Genomic DNA, 22700 nt, shown 5'->3' with positions numbered 1-22700 from the left:
GTTTTCTAAAACTAATTTCCTAAATAAAGTGTCCTACACCGTATAGTATCATATTTTACATCCTATTGCATGCCACTGTGTATCATTGCTTCCAATGCCACTGTAACATATTGTATCTTAGCGCACCATATCCCACAATACAGAGATAATAAAGTGTATCATATTGTATCTTATCGTCTTGTAACGAATCTCATCCTTTCATATTTGTTCCTTTTGTATCATATTGTATCGTACAGAATTATATCATTTTGTATCATTTTATATAACAGTTTGGAACTATTTCCCCCCTAAAATTAATCTAAATAAGAAAATATTTGAAAAAGGCAGACTTTATTTGATCACGTGATCTTACTTAAAAGTGATGAAGCATTTTACTTTGACATGATAGCAGACTAATCAGTGCTAAATAAGCCTGGATATGTAATCTAATCAAAACACCAATAATACAAATTTTGGTTTGTTAATCAGTAAAAAGTTATTTTATTTTAGGAATAAATTGAACTCATAATTTCTTAAATTGCTGTTCTAATGCCCCTAGTGGTTATTTGGGATATTGCAGGGGGTACATGGGACTACTTTAGGTGTTTTGATATGATTTATTTTTATTTACTTGATGGATAAAAGAGATGCAGACCTTTCAGATGATGTTTACTTTGTTATTATTGTGGATAAATATCATGTTTATACCTCAAATTGGAAACAAGTGATTCTTTCAGAAGACTGAAAATCTTAGATTTCAATATCAATATTTTTTTTAATGTTTCTTAGGATTTCTCATTTATGTTTTTATTTTTTAGATAGAACTATGTAATTTTTTAGAAATAATTCATCACAATAAAGCTACATGCTTCTGATGTTTTATTTTAATTATTTTAATTATTATTTTAATCATTATATTTTAATCATTGCTTTAACATTTATTTATCTTATTTAATTATTTATGAATCTATTTATTTCATGTATTCTTCTGATCTTGGTAATGCTACCTTATTTTTTTTTTACCTTTCTTTCCACTATTACTTATTTTATAAATTTTACTGTGTTGATTTTATTTTATTTTTAAGTCTTTTATTTATTATCATTCCTTTTATAATTTTACCACTGCTGTTTTCTGTCTCTCTATTATTCTGTGAAGCATGTTGGGCTGCATGTTCATATGTATGAAAGGTGCTATATAAATAAAGTTGAGTTGAAGTATTTTCCTCATTTCAGTCAGGTTGAAATATTAAAAATTGCAGATCAGTAAAATAAACTGACTACAAAGTGTCTTTAGTGTTTATATTTACCATTTAAATACTGTTATTATTATAGTTTGATTTGTATGTACCTTTAAAACAGTGTGTTATCTGCCATGTGAGGTCCTGGGGTGAGTAAGACTTATATTTACTCACATGTGTAATATTTTGAAACACTAACATTCACTTTCAGATGTTTTAAAGTGCATTTAAACTCATAAAATCACAAATAAACTCCAGAATAAACAAATAAAGGTTACAGCCTGTTTTAAACTGGACGGTGACACAGCAACAACAGACTTGGCAGGTTACTTGGCAACGAAAAAAACCTCGTCGACCAATCAGAAGCCTCGCTCGGCGCATTGATACAGCAAACTCCACGATTCTGTGCCTGTGGGATCTACTGGTGATGAAAGTTGGATTTTCTGGGTAAATATACTTTTATTTTATATTAATTTTAATTATCAGACTCTGAATATGTTGTTATAGAGTGTTTTTATGCTGTGAAAGACATTAAGGGAGGGACTGTGCTGTCCAACGGTCGCGCATGGTGTTCAGTGGGGTTGTGCTTCGGCTTTATAAAACAGGCGTGTCTGAGAGGAGCAGAGAGGTTCAAACACTGACTTTACACAGTTAACGGTGCGCGCGTGTCTCTCAGGCTGTGGATTATGTGGAGGTGTCTGCTCGAACTGCAAATTAACTTCACTTCTGTCTAACTTTGAAAGCTTTCGGATCGACCGTGGACATGTGAGTACGCCGTGGAGGGGATTATAGAGCCCACTCTGTAACGGGGGTTAGGAAAGTTAGCAGTGCTGCCTTCACGTGCTGCTCGGAGGGTCTGATTTCAGAGATGGGTAGTCGCCCTGCTGGCTTTTAATGAGTGTGGAAACCAGAAATGTGTGATGTAATGCTTTAAATTAACTCAGGTTACTCAAAAAGGGTGGCTTAAAACATTATACATTACAAAAAAAACACAATTCATCCTTACAGTGATGAGATGTATTTACATGTTATACATTTAGAGGAGTAGTAAAGGGAGCGATTCTAATTTTTCCCACAAATCAGTCGACACTTGAACATGCTGCAACATGTGCTTATTTAGACTATATTAAGTTCTTGTCATGATCCAAAAACGAACTTTTCATGAGTATTTAAGAGTTTAAAGCTGCAGTCTGTGTTCTGTGGAGTGTTACAAACTTTTTGGAGGTGACTTTGGTGAATCTAGAGACATACGTCACCATATGGACTCATTTAAAGTAGTTTAATCTTCAATTCCATCATCAATTGTTGTCCTGGTTGAGTGATTACCTTTAAACCCAGTCCTGATTTTGTTTAAAGAAGTTAAATTAAACCTAAAACTACTCGATGATTCGTCACTGATAAGTTGATAAGTCAGCTGGGACACATGATGACTCCTGACTTGTGTTTTTTTAAACCATATATGAAGTGAAACTCCTGTTTTGGGACACTTTCAGCAGCTTGTTTGTCTCTCAGCGGTTCTGGAATGAAAGCCGGGCTCGTGCTGTGAGCTGTTCTAGAAGCCTCACGAGCGAGCAGGTTGTCTCGTGCTCACATTCTGCTCGGCTCGTGCTGATGCTGCTACTGTTTGATAAGAAGCTGTGGAGCTGGAGAAGCAGACAGATCAATCATTTATTAGTTTTGTTTTTTCATTTAATGTAAACATTTAATTTTTTATAAATTATCTAATTATTTTATTTATTAATTACAATTAAAAATATATTTTTTAATGAATAAAAAAATATATTTCATACAATTTTTGATGTTTTTTATAAATTAGTCAACATTGCTTTTATATTTGTAACTATTAAAAAAGTAACTATTTAAAATTGTAAAATTTTTAAGGCTCTGACAGTTTTGTCACCTTTTTTTTGACAACTTCTCACCTTGACCTACTTATTTTTGACACCAATGCTTTTATTTTCTGCTAACATTTTCAAAACAGTCTTCAATCTTTCATATAAAGAAATGGTACTATGCTTTTTTTAATTTACAAAAAAATAAGTTAAAATGTTCTGTGAAAATACTAAATCTTGGGCAAAGTTTCAAATTGGGGGTGATTTCAAGGTAATCAATTTGTGACATCACAGATTGATTGACCTCTTTTTAAGAGCAAGAAACTATCGCTGGATAAACGCTCAGCTCGCTCATTTGTTCCTTTTTTTGCGTTTTGTCAAAATTAAATTTGTTATAAATTTATATAGTTTTTTAAAAATTAATTTCATTAAAAATGTATTTTAAATTATTTTATAAATGTTTGTAATATTTTTATAAATGAGTCAACCTTGCTTTTATATTCTTTAACAATACAAAATGTAACATTTTAAGGCTCTGCTATTTTTTATCACCTTTTTTGTCAACTTCTCACCATGACCTACTATTTTAGGACACCAATACTTGTATTTTCTGTTAACATTTTCAAAATAGTCCTCCCTCTTTCTCATAAAGAGAGATGGTATCATTAGCCTTTTTTAAATTTACAAACAAATATTAAGTGAAAATGTTGGATGTCGACACCAAACGTAGGCTAATTTTCAGATTGTGGGGTAAGCATGATTTTGAGTATTCAATCCGTGACATCACAGATTGGTTGACCTCTTTTAAAGAGCAGAAATGTCCTGCTTTCCAAGGTCATATTTGAGCTCTAAAACATGTGGCCATAGTTTAAAGCTGGGGTTGGTAGTCAAATTTAGATACACGTTTTGTTAAACTAGTTAAAATGATCTTTATGTCCTGATGGCGATCAATACATAATGTGTTCTTAAAGAAGAGTGAAAGACTGAGCCCCGAGGAAATGCTACATTCAAATTCATGCTAGTTTTCACTTTTATTTTCTGCTAACATTTTTAAAACAGTCTTCAACCTTTCACATAAAGAGATTGCATTATGCTTTTTTAAATTTACAAACAAATAAGTTGAAATGTTCTATATAAATACTAAACGTGGGCAAAGTTTCAAATTGTGGGGTGATTTAGAGGAAATCAATTCATGACATCACAGATTGGTTAATCTCTTTTTAAAGAGCATACTACAGAAATGTCCCTCTCTCCAAACTTTTCCAGGTCATATTTGTGGCCTTAAACATGTAGCCATAGATTAAAATGTGTCCTTTGTTAAATGGAGACACATGGCTTTGTAGCATAGCAACAGTGGAGGATGCTTCCAAAGGTTCCAGTATGCAGGTGGGGGGCCTTAAAGAGACAGTAGCTAAAACGAGGCGAATAGAGGCTGAACTGACGGCTTTCAAAGACAGTGACGTAAGATGAGACATTTTTGAGCTGTAAAGATGCTACAGAGGTATCCGAGGGTTTTATCTTATTTGTGTTTCATTGATTAATATGAAAGTCTCCCAGTAGTTCAGTTGATTTTGCACAGAAACAGATGCTTGACATGTCCTGTGACTGTGAAACTGTAGGTCCATCTCAGAGTCTGAACTTTTAACGGTTACTTCAGTATAGACCTGAATCTGTACTTTATATTTATAGTAAAGAATGTGTTGACCTTTTCCAACTCAGTCCGTCACTAACATGTCTTGTCGCTCCTCTTTTGTCTTAGTTCATCTGAACATTGTGAGAAGATGGAAAACAAAGAGGAATCAAAGACTGTTGAGTCCGTCAGCGTCCTGTCCTGGGAGCAGGTGTGCCGGCTGAATGAAGTCCTGACGGAGGTGGTGCCAGTTCATGGACGAGGGAACTTCCCGACCTTGGAGGTGCGGCTCAAAGACATTGTGGCCCGGGTTCACTCCCGCCTGACGCAAAGCGGCATCAAAGTGAAAGACATTCGTCTCAACGGCTCCACAGCCAGCCACGTGCTGGTGCAGGACATTGGCTGGAGCTACAAGGACCTGGATGTCATCTTCAGGGTGGACCTGCCACACGAGTCAGAGTTCAGGCTCATTAAAGACGTGGTTCTTGGTACTCTGCTGGACTTCCTGCCTGAGGGTGTGAACAAGGAGAAAATCACCCCCATGACTCTCAAAGAGGCTTACGTGCAGAAGCTGGTCAAGGTCAACACGGAGCAGGACCGCTGGAGTCTCATCTCGCTCTCCAACAACAACGGCCGCAACGTGGAGCTGAAGTTTGTGGACTCGATACGCCGACAGTTTGAGTTCAGCGTGGACTCCTTTCAGATAGTGCTGGACTCCATGCTCCAGTACTACGAGCTGGCACAGACCCCGATGTCAACGACCTTACACCCCACTGTGAACGGGGAGAGCGTGTACGGAGACTTCAGCATGGCGCTCGGCCACCTGCGGAACAAGCTCATCGCCACCAAGCGGCCCGAGGAGATCCGAGGCGGCGGCCTGCTCAAATACTGCAACCTTCTGGTGCGGGACTTTCGGCCGGCCAGCGAGGAGGAGTTCAAGGGCCTGGAGCGCTACATGTGTTCACGCTTTTTCATCGACTTCCCCGATATCGGCGAGCAGCAGCGCAAGGTGGAGGCCTACCTGCAGAGCCACTTCGTCGGCGAGGAGAAGAGCAAGTACGACTACCTCATGATCCTGCGCAGGGTGGTCAACGAGAGCACGGTCTGCCTCATGGGCCACGAGCGACGGCAGACCCTGCACCTCATCTCTCTGATGGCCTTCCGGGTGCTGGCGGAGCAGAACGCCATTCCCAACGCGTCCTGCGTCACCTGCTACTACCAGCCGGCGCCGTACGTGCGAGACCACAACTTCAGCAACTACTACGTGTCGAACCAGAACATTCCAACATGGCTGCCGTGTAACTGACGAATCAGGCGCCTGGATGTGCGAGAGGACTCTGCTGCTGCTTTCAAAGAATAAAGAAGGAACATGAAAAACTCCCCGACATGTATCATTGAGGCAATAAAGGCCATGTTCCTCTCAAGGCACAGTTAAAGTTAAATGGACAAGTGTTCGCTTTGTTTTTTTGGAATCCTTTTCATTCCTTATCTACAGAGTCGTCTCGGTCATTGGAAGAAAAAGTGATATTTTTAAGTGTGATCATTTTTTTTCATTGTGTTTGGTTGTTTTCCCCGTTGAACAACTTCCTCTTAATGGAGTTGTTTTTTCGTGCCTTAACTTCCAGGTTTACTCCCTTGATAATTTAAGTACGGGCCGTCTTTATGAAGAAAGGGACGACGATGTTGAAGCCTTGAATTTGGTTTCCTGCTGTAGTTAAAATAACAAGAAAAGGCAGATAAAAAAAAAAAAGTAGAAAATGTTGAAAAAAGGTATTAAAGGGGACGGGGTAGTGATAAAGGTGATGGCCCAAAAAAAAAAAAAGAACCACAGTGTTATAAAAGTTAAGTTCACTTGGGAGGGAAGAAAGGTGGTACACTAATAACTGTCACCATGACTGAAGGGGACGAGAGGAGTCGATTTGTTTTAATGATTCTGACATGTTCATATCGCACAGACCTTTCTGCCGACAGTGCCTGTGTTTTGTAAACAAGAGAAAATGTGTATTTTTATTTTTTCCACTGTGAACATTCAGTGTGAGGAGCTCCCCTCCTCCCCCTTTACCCGCTTTACTCAGCCCTGTATTTTTCACTCTGAGGAAATCTACAAAGAGGCAGTTGAGGCCTCAGATTGACGGCTCCTGTGTGTCTGAGGAGTTTATTTTCCCCCTGTGTTTTAAGTCTCTCTTCCAAAAACCCTCGAGAAGACCTCCAGAGGCCACAATCCTCTGGCTTCTGTGCGAGGTGAGCTGACTGACGGGACGGAGTCGACTCAAGCGAGCGGGGAGTCTCAGGAGTGACAGGCTGACTGGCGGTCCCTTCCCTTAAAAGGAGCAGCACATGGGTCGTCCCTCACAACCATCGCAGGGGCTTGACATCAGCCCTGAAACGGGATCCTCCTCTGACGCAGCTCCGCGACTGGCTCCCTGACTGCAGGCCGTCTATAATTATCATGTTTTTCTTTTTTTTGCCTTCCCGGAAGAGGCACCTTTTTTTAAAAAGCAGGGAACAGCAGCTCCGCCACCTTACAAGTGTGGGAGCTGAAACACTTCCTGTCCTCTCCTCCTGGTGCCTGCTGGAACCACGCTAGTGTTTGAACCCCTTTTGTGGTCATGAGAGGACAGACGCCAGGGATTGGTATGTTAAGAGAAACGCCAGCACGTCTGCTCCCCCCCCCCCCCACTTCAGACTTTTGCATTTTGATTTACCCTGGAAGCTGCGACTCACTCGAGCCACGAGGCGATCCTCCACACCAGCTGTGACAGCTTCCCTCTCCGCAGAAAATAACCTCTGAATTCCTATTTCTAGCCGGGGCCCATAATTAGCCGTTAAGTTTGAAACCTTGCAGTGTGGCATGCTGATTAGATGTCCTCTCTCCTGACATCAGTGCATTCATATTGAAGACGTGAAAAAAGGGCTCCTCTCGAACAGCTTATCCAAGCAGCAGCTGGTGGTGTGTGTTTACTCCCCCCTCGCCCCCCCAGTTCACCAGAAAAACTTCTCTATTCCTGCTCGCTGCTGCTACTGGTCTCACTGTTTACACCAGATAACCGGGAGCGTCTCTTATCAGGCCGGCCCACGGCTCCTGGCCGGTCGGAGAACGTGTTACAGGGAAGGTCACCTCGGCCTCCTCTTCAGGTCACACCCCGGGGTTGGGGCATTTTCAGCTGGCTCAGCTGCTTTAGTCTTTTTTAACAACAAATAAGGTGCCACAAAAACCGCCTTGCTCTGGACCAAAGTCTGCTTTAAAACCAGCAACTGAAGCTGAAGTGCCTTTGGCTTACGTGGAGAGTGACTGAGCTTTTTTAAAGATTTTTAACGGTGACCAGGAGGGAAGGGGTTAGACGTTTCAGTCCCTTTAAACCCCGAGGTGATAGAAGACCGTCACCTTTGTTTTGGACACAAATTTATGGGAGACAATTTTTGTGGGAAGCAAAATAATTTTGGTTTGATTTGACATTTTGAGTTCTTGGTGTTCCATTCTTACTTTGACCCCGTGTTACGTTCAGTTCTTTTCCTTTGAAACCTTTTTGTCCAGTCATTCCTGTCTTTCTGTTTGAACCCCTCCTTTGTCTTCCCCTCAGAGTTCAGGCCTCGTTGTCGCCGGCAGCCTCGTTGATTTCACTCTGATTGCCTTTTTGATTGATTCTCATTTTCTTAAAAACACGCGTCTCGATCGTCGTAGATCCGCCTGCTCCGGAGCAACCTGTCCACATCCGTTTAGTCTGACACTTTGTTGTTCCCATCCAAAACCAAAGCAATACCTTTTAAGTGCACTGACGAGCTGGAGGTCGCCCAGCAGAGACCCCGTACTAACAGAAGCACTTTAGAGAGGCCTTGTTTTACTCCAAACCAGCCACCTGAGAGGAATGTAAATAAGCTAATGTGGTCGATTGCTGGAGGGAGTTTAGCTAGTTCTCAGGGACATAAATAATGTGTTTTTGAGGACTTTGTTTGGTCCCCTTTTTTATTTAACTTGGAGGGTGAATTAGTTTACTCAGCCATGGACTGTTGAGACGCCCCCTCCTGATATTCACCTCGTCTTTTCCTCTTCTCTGTGTCAAATGTATCCCTCCTCTTCTTACCCAGAGCAGCTCCAGCAGACTTCAGCTTTTGCGACCTAAAACAACGTTTTAATCTGACGCCTTATCACCTACAGAGGAAAGCTCTGATTTATCGTCACTTTCTCACCCTGAGTTGTTCGAGAGTTTTGTCCGCCAGCTTTCAAACGTGTCGTCTTTAAACGGCGGCAGGTTTCCTCTGACCTCCTGTCACGATGTTTGAAAGTTGGGTGTGTGTAAATCAGGAGGGACGTGGGGTTGCATTTAAATTGCCTTTTCATAGTGTTGCACTGGATGATGGAAAAGAAGGCCTGGCTGAGGGAAAGTGCATCAAGGATGTGTTGTAAATGACACCTCCATGATCTGGCTCCTTCCTAGCCAACAGAAGCATCAGCTAGGAGTGCTAACATGACCTTTTGTCTGATTGTGCGTCGTCTCTTCCTGATGATGACATGGTTTATTCTCAAGCTGAAGTCTGCTGAGCTCAATGAGAACTCGTGTTTCTCCTGGGCTTCTTGTTGTCATCGCTCGCCGCCACTAAACTCGAGCAATGACAAAGAAAATGCGGCGACAGTGTCTCGCATTTTCTAGACGATGGATCGTGAACGCAGCCCGACCGATCGGTGTTAACGTGTTTGATGCAGCTTTCCCCCTGACGCCTGATTAACGAAAGCTTTACAGAGCAGATGCTGAAACTCCGTCAGGGTTCGGATGTATGTGGATGTTTTTTGAAGGATTATGATGTTAAAAAAAAAAAGAAAAAAGAGGATGAAGTGTATTTTTGCCCTTTTTGTTGTTTCCCCACTTTTCTCTCTCTGCTGTAAACCTGTCAGTGTTATTTGATCCCGCCGCTCCTCTCCTCTCGCCTCCGGTCGTCCGACGCGTCAGGCTTTTGTTTCTTATTTCTGACACCTGTAGATGTTTTCACCGCCGGAGCGCGGCGCAGAGCGAGCCGCGGGTCACATGTTTTTGCGCTTGTCCGAGTCTTACACCGCGGGAATGTGACGGAGGCTCTCTCCCACAGTTTCTAGAAGAAGAAGAAGAGTTGTGAATTTTTACTTTGCAGCAGATTTGTGTTTACGTTCATGCGTGGAGGTGTGTGTGCTTGTTTGCATGTGTGTATGAAGGGATGCCTGTGGCTACACAAGTTCAAAAAAAAAGTGGGGGAAAAAAATTATGAAATTTGTCGCACTATATATATATTTTTGAAATAGTTAATGCAAAAAGAGCTTTTTTGTCAGCTTTGTGATTGTGACGATGAGTTTTGATGGTTACAACCATTATACTATTTCATTTTTCAGCACTTTTACCTCACTTGAGTTTTTCCTTTGAATGGAAATGTACATGTACATCAGGAAAATGTGTTTGAAGAGGAAAAAATGAATAAAGAGTATTAAATGCAACAACTGCTTCCAGAGTTTCTCTTTGCATGACTGTCCAAGGGATTTCTGTGTGAAATAATTTACTCCATTTTTGAGCACCAAACCAAACCTGTCAGACTGAAGTTGTCCAGACTCAAACTTTAAAAATGGAGCAAACAAATCTTTCCTCCAGCTCCGTCTCCTGCAGAAAGTTTTTCCTCATAAAGTCAAACTGTGCTCATGTGGCCTCTCCGCTCTCAGACTGAGGTCGTATCAGACGTCTGAAGGTGCCAGAAGACGCGTTCAAGGCACGGTGAGACATTTTCTGGATGATAATTTAATAAAAACAGCCAAACAAAACTTAAAAATGTGATTGCAAAAGTAGTTTACTTTTACCTCATAGTCTGGTCCTCCTCCAGGACATAATGTCTGCAAGAAGAAGGAGCACAGCATTCAGTTTCACACTATCATCCCTCTCTCCAACTCATCCAGTCCTTTCCTTCTGTCATTCCTTCACCATTTATTCTCCTCTTTTTCTTTCTTCTGGTCTCCCTCTCTTTCCTCTTTTCTTAGACCTTTCTGGAGTCCCTGAGCTCCCTTGTCTCGTAGGTTCCTCTGGATCTCTGCTGCTGTGGACGTGCCAGACTCCAGCTGCTACAACTACTACTATCTGTCTCCCCACTATCATCTCTCTCTCTTCATCTCCCTCTATCCCTCTCTCCAACACGGTCTCAGCAGATGTGTGTCTAACATGAGTCTGGTCCTGCTGGAGGTTTCTGCCTGTTTAAAGGAAGTTTGTCCTTGCCGCAGTAACTTGGCCCCCTTTAAGATAATTGATTTCAATTTGACCCTGGAAGAAGACATCCATAATGTTGGACTATGTAGAAGAGCATCTCTTAGTTATGCTGCTATAGGCTTAGACTGCCGTGGGACCTGACACACTGGTATCCTTTCTCCCTGTCCCATTAAAGTTCCTAACCATAGACCTTTCTTGAGTCCCTGAGCTCCCCTCATTGTTTGGGTTCTCTTTGTGTTTGCAAAAAAAAAGTTAAATAATAATAGAAAAGAAAATTGTGCCACTAAGTTTATGAGATTGCAAAGTCACCATGAGTGTTGTTTCTGAACTACAAGATCAATTCCATCTATCACAACTTGACCTCATATTTTTTCTGAACCAATTCAAGAGCAATGTTTCCAAACTCCACTAAAGATTAGAGACTGATGCAGACAGAAGGGTTACTTGAGATCTAATAACTCTGTGTTTTTGGAACAAGAGTGTAAGAAGCTAAGTTGTGACTAAGAAAAGAAGCTGCATGCTGTGAGCCTGAAGCTCAGTTTCAGAATCACTGCAGCAGAAACACTCAGGAGGTCCAGGTGCTGCTTTGCAAGTCATAACAAGAAGTGCTGATTGGGAAAAGAGAGTTCTCGGGTCTCTGCTTCAGATGCAGAATCGTTTGAAAATCAATGAAGCGAGGGTCATGAACTAGATGTCAATTTACAATAGTCTTTAATGGATTTCACAACAAAGCAGGAGCTCTCCAGATGTTGTGACCTGGTAACATTTTGCAGCTTTCTTCACATGAAACCACGAACCACAGAGGACAGAGGAGGAGGAGAGAACGGGATTAAATAATAAAGGTTATTAAGAGTTGTAAAGTCAGCATGTGGACGGAGGAGGAGGATGGAAAAAGCGGTTAGCGAGGGCAGATTGCTGCGCCTAAGTCCACACGGTGAGTCATCCCCTGCAGATAAGTCAGTACATTTTATGAATGGCAGCGAGTGACTCAGGGCTGCAGGGGGGACTTCCTCTCAGAGCGGAAAATGACATAGCAGGGACGAGCATCATCAAGAGTGTGATACACTTCCTTCAACCCACAAACCTTTCTCCTAATTTCAACTTCTACCCACATGCAGCAGGACTTCCTCCCCTGTTCAGGTAGAAGTCTGCAGAGATGTAGGTTAAAGCTGAAGGTCCATGGGGCTTGAAGCGCTCCTGAAGCGATGTCCAGGCTTTTATTATCGAATAAAAACTCTGGCAGCAGCAGCAGCAGCAGAGTGTTTTCCACCGCAGATCAGCAAGAAGCGCAGGATTTAAAGCCACTGAATGCTGAGCGGGCTGGTCTCCCCGCTAACCGCTGCCCCCGTGATGAAGATGGAAAACATCTCTGGTTAAGGTCACCGTCGGGATGCCCACAGGCCTGGAGCGAAGGAGTCAAAGACGCTGAGCAGGATGGAGAGAACAGGGACTTAGAGAAGTCTCAGAAACATGTGGAGGACTGAATAGGACTTTTTACTTCATTACAGCAGTAAGAATGATGTTAACGCTAATTATCCTCATGCATGTCATCAAGGAAGACAAGGAGTGAAAGTATGTAACTTAACGGGCATGTTTCTGGACTGTAAGGAGAAGCTGGAGTATCTGCAGAGAACCTGAGAACATGCAAACTCCACATCCCGTTGGTGACCCTCTGAATCAAGTACAGCTGCTACTAATGATGGTTTACATCACTGATTAAATCTGCAGAGTTTTATTCAAAAACACTGTCCCCCCCCAGAGCCCCAAATAACCCCATCTAGGATTCTTCTTCTACTCTCATACGACAGAGAAAGGCAGAAAACTGTAACCTCTAAGAAGCTGGACTCTTTCCAAACAGAGCAGGTCTAGACCGCACTCTGTGTTCTATTATTAACAAAGACCCAACATCAAGACTGGATAAGATCCAGTCCCATCTTACAGACTGGACTCAGTCTGATCTCATCTTAATCCTCCATGAGCAGAGCACTTTGCAGCATTTAGCAAGTTACAGTGGCAAGGACAAACTTCCTTTAACAGGCAGAAACCTCCAGCAGGACCAGACTCATGTTAGACACACATCTGCTGAGACCGTGTTGGAGAGAGGGATAGAGGGAGATGAAGAGAGAGAGAGATGATAGTGGGGAGACGGATAGTAGTAGTTGTAGCAGCTGGAGTCTGGAACGACCACAGCAGCAGAGATCCAGAGGAACCTACTGGACAAGGGAGCTCAGGGACTCCAGAAAGGTCTATGGTTAGTAACTTTAATGGGACAAGGAGATAGGATACCAGTGTGTCAGGTCCCCCGGCAGTCTAAGCTTATAGCAGCATAACTAAGAGATGCTCTTCCACATACTTTCCCTCATCCAGAAAGGTCTATGGTTAGTAACTTTAATGGGACAGGGAGAGTTAAAGTAAGTGATTGGGCCGGGGAGAGTGGTGAGATAGGATCCTAGTGTGTCAGTCTAAGCCTATAGCAGCATCTGTGATTGGACTCTATTTGGAGTTTTTAACTGAAGGTGATGATCGTTGGCACATTTGATGCCATAAAGGTGAAATGAGGAGGCTTTATTGTTACCCACCGCTAAATTTAAACACGTTGTGTCCTTGGAGCCTGGAACTGAAGAATCAGCAGCTGATTGCTCTGCAGCTCTGTCTCTGAGCGTCTCGTACATCTTTAACTGCAGCAGCAACAACATGTCCTCATAAAATCTTTACGACAATCAGATATAAAAACTATCATACAAGCCTCGACAGTGAATCCTTATCAGTGCTGGAAGGTCATGATCAGGGAATCTGTGGTCTTACTGAGAGACTTGATGACATGGCGTACCGAGAGACAGCCCTACAGATGGCTTGGCTCTGCTCTCCTTCCTGCGGCCTGTCCCCTTTCATTTCCTTATTCTCCGTCTTTTTTCCTCATCTATCTCCTTCCCTTGTGTCCTTATTCCTTCTCTATGTCCCTTCTTTGACTGCTCTTGAACCGTTAGCCTTTTAAATACTCACACACACGGACACACTCTTTGTGCGTGATGATAGTTTTTGTTTTATTTTCCAAAGTTTTGAAATATCACTGAAGCAGGAAAAAGACAGTGGTGCTGACAGCGTTGTTCGATGCTGTCAACATCCTAATACCCTTCATGTCAGAAGAGCTCACCTCCCTCATGGTTTCTAAACTCTGGATCATTCCACTAAAACTACAACACACCTTGAAACCATTCAACGTTTGAACTCTCAGTCAAAGATCGGTAGCCAGGATTGTTCTTCCTCTTTGTCTCTCTGGATTAGAAAATAAAACCGAGTCAGTCCAAAGAACACCGCTCCAGTATTTTAAGCTGTAACAGGCCCGGTCATCAGGTTGGGTTTTCACAATCAGGAGACATAACATCAACCTTTCAGGCTGTAGTTTATTTTTCAGAGGTGTCAGTTTCTTATAACCCCAATAAAAGTTGGATGCCTTGTCATGGCAGCCAGAATGACTCAGGGAAATAGTTTCAGGTGATATTCCATTTTAGACTTTTTACTTGTGATCCACTTTACAGAAATGTTCTAACTCTTGAATGTTTCTTCATGTGAGACAGTGTTAGCCTTAAAAATGAACACAGAATCAGCACTTTGAAGATGTCTAAGTCAGGGGTTCCCAAAGTGGGCGTCCCAAGACACTAAAGGGGGGTCCTGAGAGTCCAGAATTCTTCCAGAATTAAATAAAATGTAAGTAAGTAATGTGGTAGGGTGACCCAGCCGTGAGGCGATCGTCCAGCGGAGCAGTGACCAGAAATGAGGCTTCGAACTCAGTATCAAAGTTTACACACAAAGTTTATTCATGCAGCATGAGAGAGAAGTTACAGCGTACTCAAGAGCATCTGAAGTTCTCCGCTGAATGACAGAGATGCTCAATACTTTATAGTTCTTCAAACATAAGGGAGGAAAAAGGGAGGGGGGAAACATGTGTACGTGTGACCTTAATACAGTTGTTCATATGTAAGGAAGAACAAAGGGAGGGGGAGAAAGGAGGGGGGGTAACAGGTGTGGGTGAGTTGCAATCAAGGGTGAGCAAAGGGTCTTGTCAGGTGAACATCGTACCCTGGAAACAACAGAGACATTACCTCAGTGTAGTGGTTTACAAAAAGCACACGTCTGCACATATCGTATTCATCTTACGACATTTGTGGTTATCAAAAGCACAAATCAACAATTCTTAAAAGCGTTCATCGGCTCTTTTATCTACCAACACATTTAGCATAGTTACCAAAAATCCCTTTTGCTTAGCTTTTAAATGTAATATAAAGCTAGGATTGGTTCTTTGATCTTTGCAATACAACATATAAATAGATGAACTTTTCCACCTCTAAGCTGAACCTACATTGAATCTTGCAGAAACTGGGGCTCTGACCTCAGTCTCACCTTTCTTCAGAGATCTGCACAGATCTCTGGCCTTATGCCTTACTATTTGCTGGTTTCTTCAATAAAACATATAAAATGGAAAACATATGAATATAATTGTTAAAAGAAGAATACATGAGCATAATAAGAAAAACATGATTATATTTAAAGAAAATGCATGATTATAATAGAGGATATTAATCAAGATTCCACAGTAATCTAAAATTAAATATTTTACCCATTGTAGATATATCCACAAAAGCATCAGTAGCAGCAGGTTAATTCATAACAGCACAGGAAACACAGACACATGTCAATCAATCAATCAATCAATCTTTATTTGTATAGCCCCAAATCACAACAAACGTTATCTCAAGACGCTTTTACAAACATAGGAGGTCTAGACCGCTCTATGTCAAATTATGAACAGAGACCCAACACCAAGACAGGGTAAGACTCAGTCTGACCCCACCTTAATCCATCATGAGCATTGCACATCGCAGTATTTAGCTAGTTACAGTGGTGAGGAAAAACTTCCTTTTAACAGGCAGAAACCTCAGGCAGAACCAGACTCATGTTAGAAAGCCATCATGCCTCAACCGAGTTGGGTCTGGAAAGACAGATAGAGGGGAGTAAAAGAGAGAGAAGTGATAGTGATGAGACGAGTCGTAGAAGCTGTTGCCGCTGGAGTCCAGCACGTCCGTATCAGCTGGAGTCCAGATCGTCCGCAGCAGGAGGACGTCTACGGCAGCTCAGAGGAATCTACGAGACAATGGAGCTCAGGGACTCCAGAAAGGTCTATGGTTAGTAACTTTAATGGGACAGGCAGAGTTAAAGTAAGTGATGGGGGGTTGGGGGGAAGAAGGTGAGCTAGGATCCCAGTGTGTCAGTGTGCCAGTTCCCCCGGCAGTCTAGGCCTATAGCAGCATGACAAAAGCTGGTCCAAGCCTGATCCAGCTCTAACTATAAGCTTTATCAAAAAGGAAAGTTTTAAGTCTACTCTTAAAAGTGGAGAGGGTGTCTGCCTCCCGGACCCTGACTGGTAGATGATTCCAAAGGAGAGGGGCCTGATAACTGAAGGTTCTACCTCCCACACTACTTTTAGAGATTTTAGGTACAACTAGCAAGCCTGCATGTGCATGTAGCTTGGCTAATTTTCTGCAGACTAGCTAAATGAAGTTTAAAGCAACATGTAATTACATGCAGGGACAGTGGGGGTCGTGAGTTTTTGGCACCTATATTTTGGGGACACGGCCTGAAAAGTTTAAGAACCCATGGTCTAAGTCATGGTGTCAGAACACACTGGTGTATAAGTGCAACTTGATCCCCAAATTAAGACACGGGTAGATCTAGTTTTTCCTTGTTTATATGGACTTAAAAAGTGGTTTGAGGTTTAAAACGATGGATTTTTTAAAATGCAATTAAAAATGTAATTAACTGCAGTTAACTATTGAAATTTGACGATTAATTGCGAGTAGAATGATTCATCACAATTAAAAATAACCATGATTAAAACAATGAATCACAATTAAGGGATTCATTTTTAAAGCACAAATTTTGTATTAGGATTTCTTTTAATCGCTGATTTAAACGATAAATCACGATTAAAAAAGATCATGATAAAAATGTGTTCTTTCAAAATTAATCCAAATTAAAACGATTCATTGCAAGTTAAAAAAAATAATCACAATTGAAATGCAGGACTACAAGATTAATCCAAATCAAAACGATAAATCATGATTTAAAATGCTTAATCGCAATTAGATAAGTTATTTGTTTGACAGCCCCAGACTAGATATGTACAACACAGTATATAAGAATATGATGCTACACAATACAACATGCAATGCAGTTCAGTGCTCTTCATTTCATAGTTGAAATAGTGTTGGAAGTTAATACTACATACTGTACATCCAGCTGCCTCCACCATTGCACTCATGTATAATAATCTATTAAATCAATCAGTCAATCTTTATTTATAAAGCACCAAATCACAGCAGATGTTCTCCTCAGACTCTTTCCAAACAGAGCAGGTCTAGACTGTACTCTATGTTCTATTATTAACAAAGACCCAACATCAAGACCGGCTCAGATCCAGTCCCGTCTTACAGACAGGACTCAGTCTGATCTCATCTTAATCCACCATGAGCAGAGCACTTTGCAGCATTTAGCAAGTTACAGTGGCAAGGACAAACTTCCTTTAACAGACAGAAACCTCCAGCAGGACCAGACTCATGTTAGACACACATCTGCTGAGACCAGGTTGTATAAATAAATATACATGGGTATGTAGATATGTCTGTATATAGAGATAGAGAATATTAAAAATGTACTCTATAATAGTTGAATGATTAGTAGTCACAGAGCAGGTCTAGACCGTCCTCTATGTCCTACTATTAACAAAGACCCAACATCAAGACCGGATCAGATCCAGTCCCATTTTACAGACAGGACTCAGTCTGATCTCATCTTAATCCACCATGAGCAGAGCACTTTGCAGCATTTAGCAAGTTACAGTGGCAAAGACAAACTTCCTTTAACAGGCAGAAACCTCCAGCAGGACCAGACTCAGGTTAGACTCATAACACATGAGTTATTGTAAACGGTGCACAGTTTGCATATCCGCTCCTCTTTGTCCTCGTCTCTCGGTCACAGCTGAGCGTCTTGTTTCCTGAGTTTCAGAAGCAGATTTAAACGACACCTCTCTTCAACAGGGAGTTTCAGGGTTTTAACCAAACCACAAACACACACACACCCTCCCCTGTTCTGTTCATGCAAACATAACTCCACAGACACACACACACACACACACACACACACACACACACACACACACACACACACACACACACACACACACACACACACACACACACACACACACAACCCCCCTCCAGCAGCATTGTTCCAGGTCAAACAATGCATGATTTCTGGAAAAATACCGATACTAGTGTTTGGGGGAGAGAGTGACAATGGGCAGTAAACACAGAGCAGAGAGTGTGTGGGAGTGAGGGGAGTGACTGTGTATCTTTTTGAGTCACACACACCTACTACCGGTCTCTAAAAGCAACCAGGTCCATTATGTCATCTGTCATTTCTCATATCACTCAATCTTCACAGAGGCAGAGAGGAAACCACGATAAGAAGCCTGAACATGAGTCGAAGTGAAAGAGAAGACGAGCAGACGAGTGATTTCAGCCAGGATGCCACAACAGTCCTTTAAACTGCTACCACAGAGCATGAACGGCTGACTGAGCTGGCCTACTGGGCACAGATCCAGGAGTACAAGGGGTCAGGAGGCCCCTGGACCACAAGCTCAGATTGAAGTGACTCTTTACATTTCCTGTGGGAGGTCGAATGAATGCCAAACAAACAAAATGAGACAAAAACTGAACTAATAGAGACATAGAGTGATAAAACAGAAGCATTAAATACACAAAAGGAGAGACACATCACACATGCATGGTGGATTTTTGCATTGTAAGACCCAAAGTTGCTCATTCACACACATCCTGCACCCCTAGGAAGATTCCACATCAAACAGAAAGGAATTAATTTCTACAAAAGTCACAAAGGAAGAAGAGTCGGACGCTTGAAGACAGTGTTTTGCCTCTTATCAGTGCTACCTGTGACAGGAAATATTGACTGCATCAACAAACGAGTGGAAAGGACCAGGATGAGCAGCGTCACCTGGAGCTCATGTGATATAAACATCATCCCCCTGCACACGGCCTGGCAGGGAATTTTCTTGACTTTTACCTGCTGCATTCTCACACTGGCTCACCTCGTCTTCTTGTGGAAATTTAACAAAGGAAATTACACTTCGGTTTGCGTTAGTTGAAAAGAGGAGAATGTCTTCCCTAAACCCTAAACCCTGAACCCTGAACCCTGTGCCCTGAACCCTGAGCCCTGAGCCCTGAACCCTGAACCCTGAGCCCTGAGCCCTGAACCCTAAACCCTGAACCCTGAACCCTGAACCCTGAGCCCTGAACCCTGAACCCTAAACCCTGAACCCTGAACCCTAAACCCTGAACCCTGAACCCTGAACCCTGAACCCTAAACCCTGAACCCTGAACCCTAAACCCTAAACCCTGAACCCTGAACCCTGAACCCTGAACCCTGAGCCCTGAACCCTAAACCCTGAGCCCTGAACCCTGAACCCTGAACCCTGAACCCTGAGCCCTGAGCCCTGAACCCTGAACCCTAAACCCTAAACCCTGAACCCTGAACCCTGAACCCTGAGCCCTGAGCCCTGAACCCTAAACCCTGAGCCCTGAACCCTGAACCCTGAACCCTGAGCCCTGAACCCTGAACCCTGAACCCTAAACCCTGAACCCTAAACCCTGAGCCCTGAACCCTGAACCCTGAACCCTGAACCCTGAACCCTGAGCCCTGAACCCTGAACCCTAAACCCTGAACCCTGAACCCTGAGCCCTGAACCCTGAACCCTGAACCCTGAACCCTGAACCCTAAACCCTGAACCCTGAGCCCTGAACCCTGAACCCTGAGCCCTGAACCCTGAGCCCTGAACCCTGAACCCTGAACCCTGAACCCTGAGCCCTGAACCCTGAACCCTGAACCCTGAACCCTGAGCCCTGAACCCTGAACCCTGAACCCTGAGCCCTGAACCCTGAACCCTGCACCCTAAACCCTGAACCCTGAGCCCTGAACCCTGAACCCTAAACCCTAAACCCTGAACCCTGAGCCCTAAACCCTGAACCCTAAACCCTGAACCCTGAACCCTGAGCCCTTCTTGACTTGATAGACGTCACCTGGAAAGTGATTGAGGGCAGGAGGCTGTAAGGACTCAAACTATAGAACTGGGAATGAGACAGCACTTTGAGACTTCTCATGTAACCTGCATGACGTCATGGAGCTCACCTCAGAGGTGTTAGGAATTCTTAATGCACAATTTTTACTTTCTTCAAATTCAAGGCGCTTAAGGGACGACTGACTGACTGCCATGTGATCCAGACTCTTACCGTACAGACTGCTTAACCACACAATATAACATACATAAATATAAAACTATAAATATATAAATTACACTGTATATGTGTGAAGATTAATAGATACTTACAGGCAAACTTTTTCATTGTACCTTTCAAGCTTCTTGTTCACCGTCTCTCTTTTTTAACTTCATGTTACGGCGCTCGTTTTCCCTTCCATGCTCGCGGGCTTCCCCTGGGAATCCCGTGTTTCACGTCACTATGCTATGAACTCTGGGTAATTCCCTTTACGCTAAGTCTGCAAAAATGCCCACTTACAGAGAGGGGGCATAAAGGGCTCAAAAAGTCTGTGAGAGATCCCTCAGATGCTTGAAGTTTTGACATTGAGACAGCCCTATAGTCAAGTCTTACCCTGTCTTCCCAGTTCCCTTGTTTTTCCAACATTTAGTTGAAATTAAGTTTTTGTTTTTCTCCTGTCGTTTTTTTTCAGTTTAAACCTATTAGTTATTGTCTGGGTCCCGGACTGTAACAAAAATAACAGTGAAAATTATGATGATAAATGTTCAACAACGACCTTCTTTTCCATGACGGAGACAATGACGAGCTAAAATACATCACAAATGATAAAAGCTCTAAAGAACGTGTGTTTTGTTTTCGTTAACGAGACGATGCTGAGACTAGGAAGTTAGAGGTGAACCGCCAGACATTTAAAATCATGATATTTTCCCCCCTGTGCATCTGATCTGTCAAATGCATTCCTGTATCAGGCTGAGTTAGTTGAGGGGTGCATCATTAACCATCTGTGTTGAATTACAACACTCTTTTTAGTCTGTTATCTTTGAATGAGTGTACGTTATTAGTCCAGAATCCTCAGCAGTGTGATTTTGTACTTCAGGGGTTTGTTGCCACCAGTCAAACGGAGCTCATTTGTGTAGTAATGCTTCCAGCTCCTCTCAGCTCCTTCCTGTCTCTGTACCACTGTGAGGGTCCTCAGGGTCGGGACTCATTCATTCACACTTGGCTCGGTTAAAGCTGACGTACAGTAGAGTCCTGAGAAACCTCATCAGCATCCATGCAGACCGTCCAGACGTAATGAGCTGTGGCGCTCAGAGCATCTGTTTCCTGGCATGAAGATTTTGCTGATTATGTCCTGTGTGTGTTTTGTGCGTTCATGTGAGAGAGATATTGAATTGCACTGCAGACAGGTGTGTATGTTGGCAAACCCGCCTGCTCATCTGTGCTCCACCTGGCAGGAGATCAAGTGCTGGATCAAAGGAGGTCAGGTTTGCTGAACAGGACGAGCTGATGTACTCAGAGCCAGCGGTGGACTCGGGGCAGACGCCTGCAGAACACTGAGACAGAAAACAACCTTTGTAGGGCTTATAGGACTTCAAGATTGGAGGAGTACCTTAGAGGGCACTTAGTCTGGTTCTTTATAAGAATGGGCGTCCTCTAGGGCAGGGGTTCCCAAACTTTTCAGACCGCAACCCTTAAAATATAGGTGGCAAAGACTTGTGACCCCCACTGTCCTTCGAAGGGATTTAACGTGGCTTTATTAAGCTGGTCTGCAGAAAATGACCCTACCTATATGAGCATGTGTCTGTGTTTCCTGTGCCATCATGAATTAACCTGCTGCTACTGATGCTTTAGATAATTAACTGTTCACTAACCCTAAACTTAGGAGTCATCTGGAAACAAAGAAAGGCAGAACACTCATTACGTCTTCTATTTTCAAGGTTTTATTTCAAGTTTAGCTACTGTAGATATTTTTTACTATGATGTGTAAAATGTACTATTTTTAGATCATTTTAAAAAAAACATTCTGGAAGACATCTCACGACCCCCAATTTGTGTCTCGCGACCCCCCAGGGGGTCCCGACCCACACTTTGGGAACCCCTGCTCTATGGTATGGGGGTCTGTTCATTGTTTTTCTATGGAGCTGCATTACAGGCTTGTTAATCGTCCATCTCTTCAGAACAAGTCATATTTATATCACCAGAACTTCACGTTGGTGATGTTTACATTTATCTAAACAAGATTAATGTAAGAGAAGATCCTTCTCTATACACCGCCGCCAGGATGAAAGCATGTTAAAGTACAGACAGATAAATGTGTCTGGATCTGGTCGGGTCAGTAATGCTGCAGTTTGAGGACCGTAGGGTGAGAAACTCTTCCTCATCAGAGCAAAGGTGACTGATATCATTCATGCAGACGTATAAAACCGTCTCTACAAGCCTTGATACTAAATATGAACCTTCTCCTCACCTTACCTCAGACCACTTTATCTCTACAACGTCAGGACAAAGGTGTCTGGTTGTGAAAACAGCAACATTATTACTAAGCGCTGGAGTTGTTCACATCAGTCCACGCACATCGACCACGTCAGAACAACATTGACTAAACTTCCATCCACTATCTTGACCACTTATCCCGTTAGGGGTCCCGGGGGGTGGAGCCTATCCCAGCTGGCTTCGGG

General features: G+C 42.7%; 2 protein-coding genes across 3 annotated transcripts in view; both read left to right on the top strand.

Moving 5' to 3' along the window:
* The window catches only part of man1a2 (mannosidase, alpha, class 1A, member 2), a 229315-nt gene extending 210550 nt beyond the window's left edge, over positions 1 to 18765 (top strand). The window contains exon 14 of the mRNA XM_034694710.1: positions 18395 to 18765. Coding sequence (XP_034550601.1) covers positions 18395 to 18497 — 103 coding nt within the window. The 3' untranslated portion in view covers positions 18498 to 18765. The remainder of the gene's footprint in view (positions 1 to 18394) is intronic.
* On the top strand, positions 1520 to 6501 carry tent5c (terminal nucleotidyltransferase 5C). Of its 2 annotated transcripts, none has more exons than XM_034694712.1 (2): positions 1520 to 1664; positions 4809 to 6501. In XM_034694712.1, the coding sequence occupies exons 1-2, from the start codon at positions 1645 to 1647 to the stop codon at positions 5983 to 5985; spliced, it is 1197 nt and encodes a 398-aa protein (XP_034550603.1). In that variant the 5' UTR covers positions 1520 to 1644; the 3' UTR covers positions 5986 to 6501. The 2 variants fall into 2 exon arrangements, with proteins under 2 accessions (XP_034550603.1, XP_034550604.1); XM_034694713.1 differs by lacking the exon at positions 1520 to 1664 and adding an exon at positions 1800 to 1982.
* Positions 18766 to 22700: the final 3935 nt, after the last annotated feature.

Source organism: Notolabrus celidotus, chromosome 10 (genome assembly GCF_009762535.1).
Source record: "Notolabrus celidotus isolate fNotCel1 chromosome 10, fNotCel1.pri, whole genome shotgun sequence".
Classification (NCBI taxonomy): Eukaryota; Metazoa; Chordata; class Actinopteri; order Labriformes; family Labridae; genus Notolabrus; species Notolabrus celidotus.
Note: the sequence above shows the minus strand (reverse complement) of the source record. Positions and strands in the feature narration are given on the sequence as shown.

Excerpts from the sequence above, each read along its gene's own strand:
- tent5c (XM_034694712.1), top strand. The coding sequence starts at position 1,645 with ATGAAAGTTGGATTTTCTGG. Across the intron at positions 1,665-4,808 it reads ATGAAAGTTGGATTTTCTGG|TTCATCTGAACATTGTGAGA; the intron begins GTAAATATACTT and ends CTTTTGTCTTAG.